General features: G+C 34.3%; 1 protein-coding gene across 2 annotated transcripts in view; it reads right to left on the bottom strand.

The window, feature by feature from the left end:
* The window catches only part of USO1 (USO1 vesicle transport factor), an 80260-nt gene that overhangs the window by 31689 nt on the left and 26403 nt on the right, over positions 1-22168 (bottom strand). For both annotated transcript variants that reach the window (XM_061420493.1, XM_061420494.1), the window contains exons 4-8: positions 21438-21514; positions 9145-9245; positions 8639-8741; positions 8242-8297; positions 3925-4045 (exon numbers count right to left, since the gene is read on the bottom strand). In XM_061420493.1, the coding sequence (XP_061276477.1) occupies positions 3925-4045; positions 8242-8297; positions 8639-8741; positions 9145-9245; positions 21438-21514 (458 nt within the window). The remainder of the gene's footprint in view (positions 1-3924; positions 4046-8241; positions 8298-8638; positions 8742-9144; positions 9246-21437; positions 21515-22168) is intronic.

Raw genomic sequence — 22168 nt, 5'->3', positions numbered from 1 at the left:
AAAGTCGATGATGATTCTCTTTAATCTTTAGACTCTGTATATTTTCAATAAATATCCCAACTGGGATTTTCAGATAACTTGACTAGCTATTAAGTTTCACTTAAATGAAGAATAAAGAAAACAGACACTAAGACAAATTATGAAGAGGGCCAAGATAGGAAATTCTTTCAATATTCTAATAGGAGATTATTATGAAGCCTTAGTAATTAAGAAAGTATGGTTTTAGTGTAGAACTAGACAAACACTAATGGAATAGAACACACAACTCAGAAACCGACCTTCACATATATGAAATTTGATCACAAATCTTATACCATCATTCAAAAGAAAATCCCTATTAATTAAATGCAAAAGACAAATTTTTAAAGCCTTTAGTACAAGAAAGTGATGGAAACTCTCTTTATGACAATGAGATAGATTTCTTAAATAAAACCCAAAAGCATAAACTATAAAAAAAATCTAACACGTGATTATATTAAAATTTTAAACTTTAACAGAAACACTATAAACCGACTAAGAGAAGATAACTACAACATGTATAATCAACAAATGATTAGTGTCCAGAATATATAAGAGCTTCCAAGTAATCAACTGGAAATGGAAAAATGAACTTACATAAAAATGGGCAAGAAGGTAATTCAAAGGGTTCAAGGATACACAAAAATAGACAGTGACTATACTGCAGATGGTGATTGCAGCCATGAAATTAAAAGATGCTTACTCCTTGGAAGGAAAGTTATGACCAACCTAATAGCATATTCAAAAGCAGAGACATTACTTTGCCAACAAAGGTCCATCTAGTCAAGGCTATGGTTTTTCCAGTAGTCATGTATGGATGTGAGAGTTGGACTGTGAAGAAAGCTGAGCGCCGAAGAATTGATGCTTTTGAACTGTGGTGTTGGAGAAGACTCTTGAGAGTCCCTTGGACTGCAAGGAGATTCAACCAGTCCATCCTAAAGGAGATCAGTCCTAGGTGTTCATTGGAAGGACTGATGCTAAAGCTGAAACTAATACTTTGGCCACTTCATGCAAAGAGTTGACTCACTGGAAAAGACTGATGCTGGGAGGGATTGGGGGCAGGAGGAGAAGGGGACGACAGAGGATGAAATGGCTGGATGGCATCACTGACTCGATGGACATGAGTTTGAGTAAACTCCGGGAGTTGGCGATGGATAGGGAGGCCTCACGTGCTGAGGTTCATGGGTTTGCAAAGAGTCAGACAGGACTGAGCGACTGAACTGAACTGATAACTCAGATCATGGCAATCAGTTCCATCACTTCATGGCGTATAGATGGGGAGAAAGCGGAAACAGTGATGGACTTTATTTTCTTGGGCTCCCAAATCACTGCAGATGGTGACTGCAGCCACGAAATTAAGACGCTTGCTCCTTGGAAGAAAAGCTCTGACAAACCTAGACAGCATATTAAAAAGCAGAGACATCACTTCCCTGACAAAGCATATAGTCAAAGCTATGGTTTTTCCAGTAATCATGTATGGATTTGAGAGTTGGACCATAAAAAAGGCTACGTGCCAAAGAATTGATGCTTTCAAACTGTGGTGCTGGAAAAGATTCTTGGAAGTCCCATGGACTAAAAGGTGATCAAAGTAGTCAATTCTAAAGGAAATCAATCCTGAATATTCATTTTAAGAACTAAAGCTAAAGCTAAAGCTCCAATACTTTGGCCACCTGATGTAAAGAGCTGACTCATAGGAAAAGACCCTGATGCTGGGAAAAACTGAGGGCAGGAGAAGGGGTGACAGAGGATGAGATGGTTGGATGCAGCAACTCAACAAACACAAGTCTGAGCAAACGCTGGGGGATAGTGAAAGACAGGAAGCCTGGCATGCTGCAGTCCACGGGGTCGCAGAGTCAGACATGACAGTGACTGAACAACAACATACCCATGAAAATATGCTTAATCTCATTATTAATTTAAGTAATGAAATAAAATCTCAGTAAGATAACTCTCTCTCTTTGCATGTGTGCTCAGTCCGTGTCTGACTCTTTGCAACCCTGTGGACTATAGACCGCCAGGGTCTTCTATCTGTTGGAGAGAATACTGGAGTGGGTTGCCACTTCCTTCTCCAGGGAATCTTCCTTACCCAGAGATTGAACCTGTGTCTCCTGCATTACAGGTGGATTCTTTACTCGCTGAACCATTGGGGAACCCCTAAGTAACTCATCCAATCTTTTCTGCTTATCTATTGTTTCATCTATATTCTAATGACCCAAATCTTTATCACCAGCGTGGCCCTGCCCTCCAGATTAGTAAGCCTACTCTCAACCATACTATGATACTTACTAACTTCAGTTCAGTGAATGCAAATATACTCATTTTTCTCCTCTGACTCTGGTGCTAGGTTTTTTCGATCAATTTCTCACTAAAAGTATCTAAAAATGCTGAACTAAAAAAAAAGTCTAAGAGCAATGAAGTGACTATACAGCAGGCTAAAACTGACAAGAAAATGGGTATCTACACAGCTAGCTAAGTATAAAAGTACCTTTTGGCTGGCGGTACATTTCTCAATTTTGATAAATCTAAACTTTTCATTTTGACAGTTTCATGGGACAGAAGGAAAATAAATCAAAGCCAAGGGTATACACAAGGTAGGCAAGGAATCTAACAGAAAACTCTTCACCTAATAAACCAGAACCTCAAAAGGACATATCCCCAGGGGGCAAACAGTGAAAAGTTAACCAGTACTCATAGATTTGGAGAAGGCAATGGCACCCACTCCAGTACTCTTGCCTGGAAAATCCCATGGACGGAGGAGCCTGGTGGGCTGCAGTCCATGGGGTCGCTAGGAGTCGGACACAACTGAGAGACTTCACTTTCACTTTTCACTTTCATGCATTGGAGAAGGAAATGGCAACCCACTCCAGTGTTCTTGCCTGGAGAATCCCAGGGACGGGAGAGCCTGGTGGGCTGCCGTCCCTGGGGTCGCACAGAGTCGGACACGACTGAAGCGACTGAGCAGCAGCAGCACTCATAGATTGGCCTGGGTTTGCATTGCCTGAATGGTCCAGGAAATGTCAAGCCTTCAATCTGGAATAAGGTGATCCCAGATAAACTATAACCCCAGGGCTTGCCAAAGACAAACACATTTTCTTTGCAAGAAATTACCTTCATCTTAGGATTCAAATTCCTGTAACTAATTCTAAGTATGACACAAAACACAGTAAAAGAAAACCATGTACACAAAAAACATTGTACCATGTGTAAAACCCAGTAAAGCAAAGTACCACCAAGACTTAAAATACTAGGATTATCAGAGACCATAAAATAATTGTTTCTTACATTTAAAGAAATGAAAAGATAAATTGAAAATATATACAGAAAAAAGGAACTTGTAAAAAATTACCTAGCAAATTTGCCAAAGTACCAGATAGAACTTATAGAAAAGAAAAATTAAAACTCAACGATACATGCAAAAGCTGATCAAATACAGGTGAAGAGAGAATTGGTGAAATAGGAAATAATCAGAAGAAATAATCCAGAAGAAAATCTGGAAAGATAAAAAGACAGAAAACACAGATGAGAAAGTATGATGATAAGGGGAGAATCTAGTCAGATAACAGAGAACTGACTCTGAGTTTAGGAAGATTTCAAAAAACGTGACAAAGCAGTATTGGAAGAGATATAGCTGAGATTTCCAGAAATGAGGAAAGACACCAACAGATTCTGAAAGTCTAAGAAATATTAAGCAGGATAAGTAAAAAGAAATCCAAACTCAACAAACCACAGAGGAAGAAAGAAAGACTGTAAAGCCTCCATCCTCCCTCAGGAAAGCCTCTTTCAACATCTAACAAAACAACAAAAAAGGCATACGCCCTCCTTTCTGCCTTCAGTTGCATTCCTCAGAAGTTAACAATTCAATGAGAACAAAAGGAACCTTCTCAAATCAATCTCTTCATACTATACCTCCATCACTGTTTCCCTCCTCTGTAATAATGTCCAGTAGTCTCTCAAAAGCATTTTCAAAAGCAACAATTTTCTGGATTGCTCCATTGCTTCTTGTTAGTGCCTGCAGTAGTAAGACGCCCTTATGGAGAAGAAAGATAATGTTGAGTGGAATATAACTTTTTAAAGACATTTAAAGATTACTTTAAAAATCACAGAGATTTAGAAGTGGCAGGAATTTTACAAGTCCAACTCCTTTGCTTTATAGATAGGGGAAAAAAGGATACAGAAGGTGAGTAATTTGCCTCCCTAAACTATACAGATTTCAAAAGACAGACCACCCTGACTAGAATCCATGTTTAGCAATTCCTAATTCAGTTCTTTTTTTCACGATTCAATACAAATATACAACAATCCTTGCTCATTCATCAATCATTACATAGCTTTCACTGTGGTCTAAGAGAGCTGAACATGATTGTATCTATCTCAGTAATGCCTCTGTATGTACTTCACAATAGTAACAGTAAGAAATTGTGAAATCAATAATTTAAGTCAATAAACACCACCACATTCTAGCAGGGAAAGTTCAACTATTCTTGTAGTTATTCAGCCTGCAAATTCTCCAGATTTAATTCTAAAAGTTGACAGGTGGGAAAAAAAAAAAGGAAGGATGAGAATTCATGTCTCATGAATAGCATGTCTAGTACAGAACAATTCTCTGTAGTCTTTGATTATGATTTTTAGTTTTACTTAGTTCCTATTGAGCCAGATTTAGTTTATATATCTGCAACTACTTATTATTCAAGAAAAACTCACTGTTAACCATTTCTGCTTATTTCACTATCAAATAAGAATTGTACGAGCTCACAGGGAGTCTAACAATATTCTAATGGTCAAAGAGACAGAAAATATTTAATGAAAAAAGCAGATATTATTTAAAGGAAGAGGAATAGCAAAAGTGCCTAAGAGGCCAATTAGCTGTCGGCTGTCCATACTGGGCAGGTCAGTATTCACACAAGACAAAAAACGCCCACAGCCTTATTGCACTTGTCCTACTCATCTTTCTGACTGTCCACTCTCAACATTAATATGAGAAAGCGAAAGTGGTTACGTCAAATTCTCCTACTTAATGAGCTTAACTGCTAACAAAGGAGGAAGAAATACAATGGAAGAACACTAAGGCTATGAATTAGATACAGCGGGTTTTTTAAAGTTCTGGTTAACTGCTTGTGCAACTTGAAGCAAATTACTTAAATTCTGTGTGTAATTTATATAATGTAAGTCTCAGTACACCCATGTGTAAAACGAGGATGGTATCTTTGTCAGAGGGTTTTTATGAGGACTAAAGGAAATAAAACAGCCCCCACAGAACCCAAGGTTTCAATGCATTTCAGTTTCTTCTACCTATTATGAGAGGTATTCCTCTATTCAGACATATCCACTAAAATGTTATTGAAAATAAAGTATACACTCATTGGTCATTGAAAGTAAGTGGGCACCAATTCCTGACTTTAAAAATTGGCAATTAAAGGGATTTATCGATTTATCCTTCCTTTCACATATGAATTGTAATTCAGGGTAATAAAATAAACTGTTCCGTGAAGTAAACTTCCTCTTTGAGGAAAATTACCGCTGAATAAATGTAAAAGAATGACAAGTTCTAGAAATCATCATTTTGAAACTCTTAACAAAATTACTGATTCTGGCAATGTTCATTAATGAATGATAGGCTATAATGGACGAAAGGATCTATGAAGGGATCTGAATGTCATCACCTGAATCAAATCCACTGATCATACAAATGAGACAGCCAGGTATTTCATTTCCTCATGTGTTGCAAACTGCTTCACCCAGGGAAAAGCAAAGAGGTGAACCAAAACCTACCTAATCAAGGCCTTTAGAAAAGTAAGACATCAACAATCAAATGTAATGAGAGAACCTTGTCTGGATCCTGATTTGGAAACCAACTATGAAAGACATTTATGAGACAAGTGGGAAACTTGAGTACAGAATAGTTATCTTATTTAAACTGAGGGCTAAGACACACTTGTTATCTCATTAAATGCAATAATTGCATTGTAGTTATATAAGGATACACATTACATGTATACTGAAGTATGCAGTAGTGAAATTATACAGAAATAGTGAAATCAGATAGGTTGATTCCTTTTAAATATTCCAGTTAAAAATAAAGGAGAAGACATAAATTAAAAAAAATACAGGAGAATGGTGAGGGGAGGAGTAGATGAAACAAGTATAATAAAATCTTGAAAATTAAGGGGTTTAGGGGATGGGTTTGTCTGTGTTTTCTCTACTTTTGTGTGTGCTTACATTTCTCATAATAATAAACTAAAGAATGCAATTACAGACTATCACTTAGATGTGAGCTGGTACCTAGAGTTTTCTCAACCTTTCTCACTAATTTTTAAGCACTAACTTGAATAAATATGATATTTCAGTGCACCTATGAAAAATGACTAATTCTCTAAATCCAGATCAAAATCAATTTTTCAAATATGGAACAAACTGAGATTAAAAATCTTTACCAATAGGCTCCCTGAGCGATTTAGTCATGTTGATAACTATCACTGTATGCAATGAGAAACATTAAAAAGAAAGAAAAGAAGGAAATCAAAGTTTTAAAAAGAAGGATGAGGAAAGAAAACAATACAAAAGAGCGAGGGGAAGCAGTATACTATTCTAGGCAGTCACAGAGTGCCACTAGTGACCGCCAGGGTGCTGGTTAGTTTCTTCTGATCGCCATACGCTGTAATATGCTGTTTATTACATAACGCTCAATAATAAGTATGCACAAAAAATTCAAATGAATTTGTTAAACCAAAGGAAAGACGGCTGTAAAACTCCAAAATCTAATAAACATTATAGCAAAAATATAACTTAATCCCTAATTGTAAAATTAATGAAAACCAACATAAATAGAGAATCATTTTATCCGTCTCAAAAACAGGAAAAAAGGTTAGGAGTAGGAAAAAAGAAAAACACTAGATAGTTAAAAGAAGTGCTATATTTAAAAACCAAGATAATGCAGTTATATACACACACAAATTATATCTGAAAATGAAAATAAATGATAATAATACTAATAACAATACAGGAAGAGAGAATTTCTTTATTAATTAGTTTGTATGTATGTATGTAATAATTCTTTATTAATTGGTATGTATCTTATTTGAACTAAGGGCCAAGAGAGGAGTAGAACAAATTCGGGTTTAAGACACATAGTAGTATTTTAGTCAAGAAAAGACACTCAAAATTCCTAATAGGTACACAATTCTTAAAACAATATTAAGGAATTAAAAAATGTCCTCAGAAATCAATACATTTTAGAGCAATTTTCCTCCAATTAAAAAATAAATTAAAAAAAATTAAAAAGCCCTTATGAGTTTCATTACTATATTATTTCTTCACTTATGATACTGCATTCACATACATACTACAAAGTTTTAAATACAAAACTAAAAATATTGTCTATGTGGATAAGAAGTCAAGAGCATTTCAGTTTTGTCTTTGCTTTGCCATGAACCAGTTGTGAGACCAAGAACAACCCAAATGGTGTTCACTAGCACTTAAGATGAGGAAGGAGCAAGGCCGGTGCCACAGATACAAAGAGGTATAAGACATCCCCAATGAAGGACAAGCCACTCGGTTTCTGTGCGCCTCGGCCTCTCAGTGTAAGTGTGGAGACTAAATTAGTCTGATAAGATCTCCTAGCTCTAAAGTTTAGTTTGAAAGATTTTTCCAATTGCCATCTAAAGTATTGTGGTTTTGGTCAAGTTGTAGATAACAAAAAAAAATGGTCAAGCAGCTAAACAGTACTGTATCAAAACAAAACAGTACTGGTCAATATAAAATACTCAAATGTATATGCAAATATTAAATCGGAGCAAATCATGTGAGTTAAATAAAGATTACAAGGAAAATCCTTTGAAATATATTCAATCAATTAAGGGTGGAGAGTTCAAATGCAGCACTTAACTGTTAAGTTTATGCAGTTCAATGTCTAGGGATGTTTCCTGTACTCTCTCTGGAGGCACAGTTTGGGATCAGAACAACCTTTCAGAAAAAGATGGAAGAAATCCTAAACTTGTAGAAGGCATAAATTTGAATAGCAAAATTATTTGTCTAACCAAAATACTGAATAGGCAGAAAACAAAGAAATAATGGGGCCTTGTATATAACTTTAAAAGGTCTAAACCATTAACCCAATTTTCCAAATCTAATTTCTTATAACTCTGAAAAAGGGTCATCAAAGATTTCATTTGCAAAGAGAGAATAAAAGCTGCATATTCTGAGGCTTTTAAAAAAAATGTAACTTACATCATTACGTATAACTTCCCTGGAATCTGCTAATAAGTCCATCAATCTTGAAACACCTAGAACATATAACCATGTGTAAAACACTGGCAGATCAAAAATACCAATAGTGATTCAAATTATAAACAATTTATTAACACATCATTTCAGTTATAAAAGTGATCCTTACTTTTATTTTCTTGTTATTTTGTTGTTTTATTTTTTGTTTTGTTTTTTATGATCCTGACTTAAAAAATTTTTTTTGCCTTGTCATGAAGCATGTGGGATCTTAGATCCCCAACGAGGGATAGAGCCCACACCCCTTGCATTCAAAGTGCAGAGTCTTAACCACTAGACTGCCAGAGAAGTCGGTGATCCTCACTTTTATATCAAAATAATATAAGGAAGATGAGTCACTTACCCATGGGACTGACTAAAATAATTTGCTGAACCTGAGGCCCTAGTTGTTTTAAAAGAGAAGTAAGAAGCTTCACGCCAGGCCAGCGGACATGGAAATCAAACTCCTACAATACAAGAATTCAAAATATTTAACATTTGTAATTCACATTTTCAAGAAAAACTTTTTTTTTTCCAATTAGTAGTATGGTACCAAAAACTATAAGCAAACAAAAAGAGTTTAGCAAACTTTAAAAAAGTAATTTAAGAAATAAAAAGAAAAATTATAAATGATCAAAATGATTAAACTGTTACTGACTAGATATAACTGTACTTTGTAAAAATGGAAACAAGCAGACAGTATGTGAAGAGATCACACAGGTCTTAAAACAAACACGTGAATCTCTTGCAACGATACAACAAATTTCACTGTCTTAAAAAGGAACATATGTATTGCTTCCTCAGTAACACCCGAAAGGGCAACAAAAGAAGCTTATTAAGATGACAAAAACAACAAAGTTCTTTACTTACCTCCAATAAAGATAAGAGAAGAGTGACATTTTCTTGCTGCTTAATGAAAATTTCTGTAAACTGGCTTCCCAAATCCTCACTCTGCCTTGTGGAGTTTTCTTCTGTAATATTCAAAGATAAAGTACTTGAACATGATGCTTTATTATTTTAAAGTGTCTGTTTTGCTGAAGAAGCTAAGCAGAAACGGTAATTTTCTTGAACAGTGTGGCTGGAAATGGTATCACGATTATGCTGGAAGGACATAGCCTTAAAATTACTTTCAGTGTCATTTAAAGAAATTTTTATTCTTTAAGTGTTTATGATATTCAAAGAAAATATATTTAGATCTCCACATTTTCTCAAGGTCATTTTTAGGTTAAACTTCTAGTTAGAGTACAAGGGAACTTACTGGGGTGATGGAAATATTCTATCTCAAATGTGATACTGGATACTGGTTATGCTACTATATAATTTGCCCAAACACACAGGACTACACAACCCCTAAGAATAAATGTTAATGGACGTACATCATACCCCAAAATCCCCTCCCCGCAAAAGATTACTTAACACATAGTCCTTGCTGACTCTTAGTCTCTTAGTGTTACTGAGGTAAATAATTTAAAGTTAAACCAATCATCTAAAGATTCTTCAGTATCTGTTTCAAAAAAATTAACATATACATCCTATAAAGTTATTTGGCGGTAAAACCAGAATTTGCATGTAATTTTTCATTCATTTTTTAAAAGATTTTATATTTAAGATTTAATTCTTTATCTGTTGTTTCAATGCACTTTGTCAAAAAAAAATATAAAGGGTCATTAAAAACTGAAGCAACAATTGCCAAAGCAAATTAGCATTTAAAATCTGCCTACAATATAAATGCAATATAGAGATGGCAAATACACTACTCCCATCCCCTCACCTATTGCAGACACAGCTATTCCTTTTGCACATATTGCTCCAGGCAGTGACTATAAACAATGGAGTTGGCAGTCAAGATCAAACATATTTATTATCCCTCAAATTGTTCTTTTTTCAAATGTTAGATTTTAATATTAATATACTTTAGAAATAGAAAAAACACAGCAGACCAAAAAAGCAAGACAATCCAACACTGATAGTGATAATCTCATTTAATTATTTGATGAGAAAAGAAAGAGACCAAAGTAGAAAACAGAAGTTTTCATATTCTAAGTTATTAATATAACCTAATTTTCTAGCATATTGATTAATATGCTGGGTTCATCCTTCAGAAATCCTAAGAAATATTTATTTTATCATCTTTTTTTATCAGTAGAAGAATTCACTGTTTCTGAACCTTAAAACTATATTACTTAAAATATACTTTACTTTTAAAAGGACTAGTCTGGCTATGCTAAGAAGATGCCAAGGGAAAGAGGGAAATAATAGGCCGTTCATTTAGGAGGCAATAATCAAGGTAAGCAGTGAAGGTGGCTTGGAGAGTGGTCATAATTCTTATGAAAATAGAAGGAACAGGATTTGTTGGCATATTCCTTAGAGGAGTTGTGAGAAGGGGAGAAAAATAAAAGGTAGAGTGATTCTAAGGCTTCAGCCTGAAGTGGAAGGACGGCACTGCCACTTACTGAAGACTGCAAACACTGGAAGAAGTAAGCTGAGAATATATAGAGAACCAGAGGTTTAGTTTTGAATGTGTTCAGTTTGAGGCACATAAAAACTTGAGTGGGGTTATCAATCAACTGGATAAAGGAAAGCATAACTGTCAGTGGATGGGTTTGGGTTGGACATATATATTAGAATGGTAAACATAAAAATGATCTTTATAGTCATAAGACTGGATGATAAAGGGCATCTACAAAAAACATAGCTAACATCAAAACTTAATGGTAAAAGACTGAATGATTTTCACTTAAGATGAGGAAAAAATGCAAGAATATCCATTTCACCAATTCTAATCAACATCATACGGGAGTTCTTAGTGTCACAGGGCAGAAAAAGAATAAAAGGCCTATGGGCTGAAAAGAAAGAAGTGAACTGTATTTATGCTTGTTTATGTAGAAAATCCTATGGAATCTACAAAAAACCTATTAGAGAGTGAATTTAGCAAAGTTTCTGAATAAAACGCCAATATACAAAATTAATGGCATTTCTATATACTGATGATAAAAAATTAGAAATTCAAATTTTAAAAATAGCACCAATTAAGAGTGCCAGAAAGTATTAAAGACTTAGGGGTAACTCTGATAAAAGATGTATAAAATCTATATACTTTGAACACTCCAAAATGGTGATGAGAGAAATTAAGATTTAAATAATATACATACTGCGTTCCTGTATTATTGTTGTTGTTATTTAGTTGCTAAGTCATATCTGACTCTCTTGCGACCCTATGGACTGTAGCCCACCAGGCTCCTCTGTCCATGGGATTTCCTAGGCAAGAACACTGGAATGGGTTGCCATTTCCTTCTACAGGGGATCTTCCCAATCCAGCACCTCCTACATTTGCAGGTGGATTCTTTATCAATAAGCCACCAGGGAAGAGCTTTTGTATTACAAGGCTCAAAATTGTTAAAATATCAGTTTACTCTCATATCAATCTGCAGATTTAACGGAATCCCAATCAAAATATCAATTTTTTTTTAGGTAGAAATTGACAAACTGATTCTAAAATTGATATGGGAGTGTTAAGGACCAAAAAGAGCCAAAATAGTTTTGAGAAGGAACAAAGTTGGAGGACTTACACTGGTAAAGATTTACTATAAAGATAAGAGTAACCAACAGGGGCTTCCCAGGTGGCACAGGGTTAAAGAATTCACCTGCCAATACAGAAAACACAGAGATGCAAGTTAGATCCCTGGGTCAAGAAGATCCCCTGGAGTAGGAAATGGCAGCCAACTCCAGTATTTTTGCCTGGAACATTCCATGGACAGACGAGCCTGGTGGGTTACAGTCCAGGGGGCTGCAAAGAGTTGGACACGACTGAGCATATTCACACGCACAGTAACCAATACCGCGTCATGCAGGCAACATGAAAGACATAGAGACCAACAGAACAGTAAGTGTAGAAACAGACCCATTGGTTCGCAGACCTAATCACAAGAGTTAAAACTCTAAAACTTTTAAAAGAAACTATGGGAGAACATTTTAGTGATTTTAGGTTTGGTAAAGATTTCATAAATAGGAAACAAAAGGCCCAAATTATATAAGAAAAATAATCAATAGACTGGAATTAATGAAAATTAAAAATTTTGCTCTTCAAAATACAACGTTAGGAAAATAAAAAGGCAAGTCAAAGACTGAGAGAAAGTATTTGTGAAACATATATCACAAGGACTTTTATCTAGAATATATACAGAACTCTTACAAACTGAAGTATAAGAAGACAATCGAGTATAAAAAAAAAAGAACAAAGGATCTGAATAAATATGTCACCAAAGAAAGTAAAAGGGCTTCCCTGATAGCTCAGTTGGTAAAGAATCCACCTGCAATGCAGGAGACCCTGGTTCAATCCCTGAAGAATCGGGAAGATCTTCTGGAGAAGGGATAGGCTACTCACTCCAGTATTCTTGGGCTTCCCTTGTGGCTCAGCTGGTAAAGAATCCGCCAACAATGTGGATCGAACCCAGGGTTCAATCCCTGGGTTGGGAAGATCCCCTGGACAAGGGAAAGGCTACCCACTCCAGTATTCTGGCCTGGAAAATTCCATGAACTATATAGTCCATGGGGTCGCAAAGAGTTGGACACGACTGAGCGACTTTCACTTAACTTCACAGAAAGTATATGGGTGGCAAATAATCACATGAAAAACTGTCAATATAATTATTTATTGTGAAAATATAAAACTACCATGAGATACTATTTCACGTCCATCAGAACAGCTAAAATTTAAAAAGATAGAAAGTATTGGACAGGATGCGGAGGAAATAGAATTCTTATACACTGCCAGTGGGAATTTTAAATGGTATAACTACTTTGAAAAACAGTTTGGTTATTTCTTGTAAAGGTAAACATACACCTACTCTATCACTTAGCTAATCTATTCTTTGGTATTTACTCAACAGAAATGAAAATGTATGTCCACAAAAAGACTTGTACATAGAAGCTTCAAGGGTAACAGCTAAAAACTTGGACAAACAATCCAAATGCTCACCAACAAGGGAAGGGATTAACATTTTGTTATATATTCATACAACAGCAATAAAAAAGGATTAAACTCTTGACATGCACTATGAATGAAACTCAGAATAATTATGCTGAGTGAAAGAAGCCAGACCAAAATAAACCAAAAACAGAGTATATATTGTATGATCTTATTTACATAAAAATTCCAGAAAAATGCAAATAATCTACAGTAATCACAGATCTATGATTAAATGGGGATAGAAGGAGGAGGAACTGATTACAAGCAAGCACAAAGAAACTTGGATATGTTCATTATTTTGGTGGTAGTGATGGTTTCATGGATTTATACATATGTCAAAATTCATCAAACTGTATATTTACACATTTATTATATTTTAATTATAATTCAATAAAGTTGTGTGTGGAAGGAAAAAATCTAATTGGAGACATCAAGTTAAGTATTTGAATATACATATATGGATATCAGTGGCGAGGTCTGGGTTGGACATAGATATTTGAGAGGCAGGCATACAGACTGTACTTGAAGTCACAAGCCTAGATGAGACCACTGAAGGAAAAAATAGAGAAGGAAAGAAACCCATGCCCTGGGACATTCCAATGTTAAAAAGACTGGCGAGAAAAGAAAGAAAACAACAAATGAGACAAAGAAAGAGTAGCCCAGTGAGACAGGAAGAAAATCAGGGAGACAGAAATGAATGAAGAAGTGTTTCAAGGAGAAAGGAGCAATTACCTGTCAAATATTATCTCTGAACTTAACATGTTGAGAAATAAAGTAGCACTGCTAACACAGGCAGAATTTGTTTATGAACAGAATGGCTAGGGTGTGTGGTATAGTCAGAGACTTTTTTGAAAGGCAGTCAAGTGAAAAGAAAGCTCACAAAGGTTTTAAGTCAGACTGATTATACCCATTTTCATCCATTTAGTCACATTACTTTGGGCAAAGAGCCCAACTGTACAAGCTTCAGATTCCTTACTTGTAAAATGGGAACAGCTTTCTTTCACACAGGGTTTTCCGTAAGGATCTGAGTAACTAAAACATCTAGCACAGTGTTTGGTGAATAGTAAGTGCTCAATAACAGTAACGACGACATGATCATCATCATCCCTAACACAGGATTTCTCAACCTTGGCACTACTGACAATGACATTGTTGTGAGAGGCTCCCCAAGCATTGCAAGATGTTTAGCAGCACCCCTGGCCTTTACCCACAAGATGCCAATTGCAATTCATTACAGTTACTCAAGTTGGGATAACCAGACATGTCTCCAGACGTTGACAAATGTCCTTCAGGTGGCAGGAGGGGCCGAACTGCCCTTAAGAACCACAGTTCTAAGATTTATAACACACTACACATCTACATGCATTGATATTATCTAGTTTTCTTTTTTTTGGTCGGTTCCTTGACCAGGGATCCAATCTGGGCCCTTGGCAATTAATGTGTGGAGTCCTAATCACTGGACCACCAGGGAATTCCCTCAAGTTTCAAAATTATACAGAACATAACAGTCTTCTTTTAATGATTCAAAAAAATTTTCAAATTCTTATAAGGTTACTATTAATGAGTATTACACCAAGATGCAAAAGATGTCTAAGAAAAAGTATGACTTATGATATTTCCAGAAACATGCTTATCTGTAAACAAATCCTGTCACTGATATTTTACCTTATATCTTTCTCATAAAAGTTGTATCCAATCTACTAAAATAAGTAGCTACTTGAGTTCATGATTGATCGGATGCCAAATAAAGTTGCTTCATTTTTGACATCAGTAAACAATTTTTTCCCCTTTTAGTTCAATTTTTTAGATTAATGGTGGTTTCAGAAGAATTGCCTAGGGAAGCGGTCATTATTTCCATTGCAGTATTTCCATTATTTCAGGGAAAACAGGTAGAGGACGACATGAAGGAATTAAAAAAACTACATCTGAAAGCTATCATTATGTTACTGCATAATTATTATGTCAAGGCTATTAAAGGGGCAAAGGCTTGATGTAACAAAGGCCTAATAAAATCATAAGGAAGTCTAATACTCAAACATAACTAGCATGGACTCAAGGGACAATATCTATCACTGATCTGCTTAAAAGATTTCCTGCTGTTCCTTTGGGAGCAGATAAAATCCTGTGCCCTGATTATTCACACATCTCTGAAAGTAAAATTCTGCATGGTACATTGTGGTTTTCAATACTCAAAGCTGAATTTACCTATGGAGTTGGAAAAAAACAGACTAGGTAAGTAGCAGGAACTGCACTCCCTTTCCATTTTATTTGCAAGGTGATGTGATGATGGGAAGGGAGATAACAAAGAAACTGGGAAAGATACGAGAATTTGGAAGCTAATAAAACCTTTTGAAAATCTCCCTCTTTAGAATCAGCCATGAAAAATAGCCCTGATTCCCATGGTATGGTAAATGCCCTTTATCCCATAAAATTTCACAAGGTTTGCTGGGCTAATGAGCCTATCTTGTTTTTAGCTACCCTGGAACCCTAACAAACCATGGCTATGTGGGGGATGGTACCAAGAACAAATACTTAGCCAAAATCTATAGATAAAAAAGCAAAGAAAATCTGTGCAAAAAGTGGCCCACACATGTCAAGAGAAAAACTCTCCACATACATGAGAAATGTTGAATAGGCAAGTAGCTTAACTGTCTCCGCCTTAGAACTGTTTCCTTCTAAGAGAGTATTAATACAATCGCAGCAATGCAATGACCTAATTGTGATGCTTTGTAGGGTTATTTTACATTTGCATATTTGCGTATTTTCATATTTATTACATGAGAGCACACTTGGGTATACAAGTAACAAAATAATGCTTTTGAAATATAATTTATTTTAAAATGGTTTTTATGAGTGTTGTGAATATAGTAGAGAATATAAACTCAACTACAGGGACAAGACAGTAATGTACATGAATGAAGCAGGCCAGCTGTAAGACCACAAGGAGGATGGAGACTATGTGCTCTTCTAAGGAAGGCAGCAGTTCCTCAGCCCCAACTGACTGCTGCCATGGGACAGTGCAGGCCCAGGTGTCATCAGTCTTCAGATTTTTTTAGCAATTCAAAATCTAAAAAGTGATATCAAAGTACCCCATTTTTAATGTTAGCAACTTATTTATTATTGAAAATACTAAGTAGTCAAACAACCTTTCACGTAAGACAGACAATGCCCTTGGGCCCAAAGACTGTGACCTCTAGAGAAGGGTTCAAAATAAAAGTCAATGGAATCTGGGGGACGTCCCTGGCGCTCCAGTACTTAGGAGTCCATGCTTCCACTGCAGGGTGCATGGATTTGATATCTGGCCAGGGAACCAAGATCCCACATGCCACACAGTGCAGCCAAAAAAAAAAAAAAAAGATTGACATCTGGGAGAATATTCAAACTTATAAGTTAATCTTAAAAGGAAGGGAGGAAAACCATATACAGATTTGATGGATTCTTCCTATGAAATATTTTTATGTGGACAAATGCAAATAACCAAGCTGTGGTTTAAGTCTTGGTTAGTATTTCTCAAAATCCAGGATTGTGTGGCATGTGTTAACAGGTATCTCATGAAAGCAAGCACAGGTACACAAATATATCTGGATTAAACAAAACTGAATAGGCTCCTTTTTGCAGAATTCTCAATATTTACTACATTAATGTAAATTTTGTGACATTTCAGAGGGAGATACAGTATGTTATGTTTAACTACAGATACCTTTTAATACAGAGAACTCTAGAACTTTTGTGCTTTATTATAAGGAACACAAGTTTAACAGAAGAAAAAGTTTAATTTAGTGCAGGCATTGAGCACAAACTAATAACTTAGCAAGAAGTAGATTTAATACTACACATGCAATTCATTCTGTAGCTATACTCTATAAAATACTATAGCTTAGCAGTATATAATTAAGATCTATGTTTTGAATTGAACTAGTAAAGATGAACCTGTTCCAATGATCTATGGTTCCTTCTGATTTAATATTAACTAAAAAAGTGTTAGTGAGATGTACTCCATTTCCTTCAAGTTACAGTCATAAGACAGCACTTCTAAATTTTAATGAAGAGTCCCACAAAAATTTGCTAAGTGATTAAAGTAACATACAAAGCTATTTTGATGTGGAAGTTAGTCAAGCTAAAATTACAACACTAATTATATCTAAAGATTGTAAAACAAAACTAGACTCATGAAATACTATGTTTTTATAAGTAGGCAAAAGTATGAAACATGTAAATAATCCCTTTTCATCCAATATAATTATTTGAAAAATCCCAGAGTTAAGTCTATTTTTTAACATCCTATAGCTTATGTACTATTTGGTATACTTATTATAACTTGTAAAAGTAAATATCCCTTTGTTGTTTAGTTACTAAGTCATGTCTGACTCTGTTGCGACCCTATGGACTGTAGCCCGCTTGGCTCCTCTGTCCATGGGATTCCCCAGGCAAGAATACTAGAGTGGGTTGCCATTTCCTTCTAAAAGGGATGTTCCCCACCCAGGGATTGAACCCCAGTCTCATGCATTGGCAAGCAGATTCTTTGCCACCAGGGAATCCCAAATGAAAAATTAAGAACAAAATGACGTTTTGAAATTATAGTGAAAATAAACCTAAGACAGGCATATCAAATTAAAGATTGCTTTTTAAAAAGTCCATGTAAACCTCTGGAAATATTTCACACCTATTTATGTGGCTTTTAACTAAATATGTATATATACATTTACTCTTCAAATGTATTTACAGTTGTGTTTTTTCCAGTTATATAAACAATATTAAAAAACATTCTGGACCTTCTCGTTGAAACTCCACATTAAGTTCATAATCCGTATTATGGAGGACAAAAGAGATATTCTGATAAAAGTAGTTATAACTCAGAGGGAGGGAATAACAAGTAATCTTTTACACTGTGGTCAATTAGTTAAACAAGCAGACCTGTACTTTTAAACATCTGTCTGCTTTTCTGATTATTAAATCAGAAAACTACGGAATACAAAAAAAGGTATAAAAAATTTTGTTACCCTACTTAGTAGACAATCTTATGTAAGTTATATATCTCTGGGGTTTCTCTTTAGTAAAGAGAAAAATATTACCTACCTCACAGTTTGCTAACAGGATCAAATAAGATAATGGACATAAAAGCACTGTAAAATTTAAACTCTATAAATATGACGAAACAATAATAGTACTACTCAACAAGGACACAGCATTTTCGCAAGACTCAAGGCATATTAATTAATTAGGTGGTCAATATTATCTATTTTGAAACAAGGGGTTCAAATTTCACAAAAGGTAATGTTATATAGCTTAAAAGTTAGTTTCTTTGTTAGCTTTTTGTTAGGTATAGGAAATTTTGTCATGTACCATTTTAAACCTACTTTAGATGAGGATTTTTCTTCTTCATTTTAAAAAGTTAAGGATCTCAGGAAAAATAGTAAAACAAAAAAAAGTGGTTACTTTAAATTAACTATGAGGAAAAGAAGAATCAATGTTAAAAAGTAAATGGAAATTGAATCGGACCACTAGAAAAAAGGCAATATTGGTGAGTTTTATAAATTAATATTAAAAAATGTCAGTAACCAGGCCTTGTGCATGCATAATTTTAAAGGGACAATATCAACATATAAGTATTCTCTGAACTGGAATACCTTCCAGTTCTTCTTGAATATAGGTAAAATTTATATGTATACACGTATATATATATATATATGTATACATATTCAAATATTATTTTTAAATAAACTGGCTCAAAAATTCCCCCTGGAAACACATAAGAAGTAATTCAAATAAATTGTCCTACCAGAGAAAAAACTTTAATTTCATTAAAATATGTACTAGAATATTTTCTGTGTCCTGGACAATAAATAATTTTGTAGTCATAGAAATGATAAAATAAGATTATAAAATATTGCTTTTTAATGAAGGAATTCTTATATATTAAAATAAATCTCAAGATTTTTTTTTTACCAGCCAGAAGAAACTCACTTGACAGTGTCCTTTTATATTATCAGAAATTATGCCTAAAAGCATCATGCATATTAAATGCAATCTTTTACCTTCAACATCATCTGAAAAGGTAGACAAAATAAATAAAAGTGGGTGATAAAGAAAACTTTTTTATGTAGTAGTATTCACAATAAAATAAATAAGAGCTCAAAAACATCAAATAAGCAATATAATTTCTTAAAGGAAGAGCTTCATACTCATTTTACTCACATATTTTAGATATTCTAATAGATGTAGCATGTGCCATATATGCAGAGTTATGAGACATATTTACCAATAAATTGAGGGGTTATTAAAATAACTCCAATGAAGTTGAATTCATTTTAAAATGAAGTTCATTATGTCAGCTAAGAAATATCTTTTAATGAAGCAGTAAAGAGAAAGTATCAATAATAAAATTGAAGACCCTATTTCTCAGTATCTAGATTTCTAAAAATTGACTCAGGCTATTAGCCTAAGTTCATATTTTAATCTTTCCTAGAAAAAATGACTCCACTATTGTAGTTTCTACAATTGTTTACCCTGTTTCATCCAAAGAATCACTTTTTGGATGGTAAATTAAAAATAAGGAGCCCAAATACATTAACAGAAGCAAAAAAATGGACTTAAACATTACTAGATTATGAATTTTGGAGAAGGCAATGGCACCGCACTCCAGTACTCTTGCCTGGAAAATCCCATGGACGGAGGAGCCTGGAAGGCTGTAGTCCATGGGGTCGCTGAGGGTCAGACACGACTGAGCGACTTCACTTTCACTTTTCACTTTTCACTTTCATGCATTGGAGAAGGAAATGGCAACCCACTCCAGTGTTCTTGCCTGGAGAATCCCAGGGGCGGGGGAGCCTGGTGGGCTTCTGTCTATGGGGTCACACAGAGTCGGACACGACTGAAGTGACTTAGTAGCAGCACTAGCAGCAGATTATGAATTTATAACAAAGGAATATCACCTAATTGATGCTAAACAGTTTTTTAAAAACACAAAAATTACTTAAAAAAAAAAGAGCTAAATTTTCAATCTGAAACAACTAAGAAAAAATTTAATGTTTTCTAATAAGTGTAACTGCATCTAATTTTCTGAGAAATGACTAGTGGAAATAAGTATCTTTTTCTTCAAAATGGTGGTACTGTATTTAAGTATTATTATGTAACTGACAGCCTCTTTTTCAATGAGAACCAAATTATGTTTACTAAAGATTTTTTTACTCCTGAGAAATTAATAAAGTTGTGAGGTAGACATTACAGAGAAATAAAAATTTAAGAGAAAGGATATTCAACTCTAAAAAATTGTGATTATGCAACACAACCCAGTTTCAAATGTTATTACTGGTATTTTGTGAAATTAATATCTATACATATTTCTGTTACACTTTTACTTTAATAAAATATGTGTACACAATATTATCTATACATTTCTTTATGTTACCTACTCAGATTTTGGAGGACCCTATAATTTCAGTCTAAATTAGCCTTATAATATGCATGAATATCACCCTTTAGATTGTCTAGAAAAATGAAAAACCCGCTATGTCCTATTGCAACAGTCAATGTGAAATAAGGAAAGCACTCTTCAATAGCATTGGAAAATGTTACTCAGTGTCTGTTTTTACAATACATGGAATAAAATGTACGGACTTCCAGTCAAGTATTTCACATGCTGGGATTTGCCTGGTGGCCAAGAGGTTAGGATTCCAGGTTTTTACTGCCATGGCCTGGGTTCAATCCCCGGCTGGGGAACTGAGATCCTGGAAACTCCACGGTGCGGCCAAAAAGTAAAAACACAAAAACAAAAAACCTTCCAAATATAAAAAAGTTAACATAAGATCTATGTTAGAAATTCAAGTATATATCAGGAACAATTCCTCTAACTTCATAGTGCTCACCATGTAACATATAAATAAAAGTTTGATTTTTAATCAATAGCCAAAAATGATTATTTAACTGAGAGACTACTAATATTCATTCTGCTTAACTAAAATCAATAAAGAGAGAAAAATATATTTTAAAAAGAAGAATCTAATTCCACCTCCAAATCACATACAAAGCAGTCATCTTAAAGATATTTTCTAATGTTTTCCCTTTATTGATTAGAACAAAAAAGAAGAATAAAAATCTTAAAAATAAATTTATAAAATAAAATCAACCCTAAAACAGCAAAAATGGCACAATCCAGTTAATTTTATGTACAGAAAACACAATGAAAGAAACTTACCTACTTCTTCCTCTTCATCATTAGATATTATATTATACAATGTGTCCAAAGCATAACCTATTATTTCAGAATCCGAACTGGAAGAAAGAAATTATTACACTTATACACTGCCAGTTAGAGTATAAGCTGTTATGACTATTTTATAGACTTTTCTTTAACAAGATTGTATAAAACACTAATCTCACTTCTGAAGACCTACCCTAAGAAAATATCAGAGTGCAAACTGTGAAGACGTATAAAGGTCTATTTTTGTAATAATACTGAAAAATTAGAAGCAACTTAAATGTCCAATAATATTTTTTAAAAGTGTGGTAAATCCATATATAGCAGCAATTAAAAAATGTGTTTTTAAAGAATGTTTAATGACATGGTAATTAAAACACCCCTGATTTAATGCCAGTAGGAAAAAAACGGAATACAAAAATCAATGTGAAGAATGATCCCATCTATGAAAAACCATATATATATTTTCATGTGTGTATGTATATATTTTAAGGAAACCTTATAAATCAATTTGGAAAAGAAATCCAACTTTAAAACAAGCAAAATCAGCACAAGCCAGGTAATTTTTTAAGTCTGTGTGTATGTTTACGTATATGTTTTATAACATAAATATGTTATAAAGTGTTATCTCTAGTTGGATCTCTAGAATTTGTTTCCTTGATCTGTATTTTATTTTCTTAAAAAAAAAAAAAATTTACAGTAAACATTTACGACATTTATAACATCAG

The sequence above is a fragment of the Bos javanicus genome, chromosome 6 (genome assembly GCF_032452875.1).
Source record: "Bos javanicus breed banteng chromosome 6, ARS-OSU_banteng_1.0, whole genome shotgun sequence".
Classification (NCBI taxonomy): Eukaryota; Metazoa; Chordata; class Mammalia; order Artiodactyla; family Bovidae; genus Bos; species Bos javanicus.
Note: the sequence above shows the minus strand (reverse complement) of the source record. Positions and strands in the feature narration are given on the sequence as shown.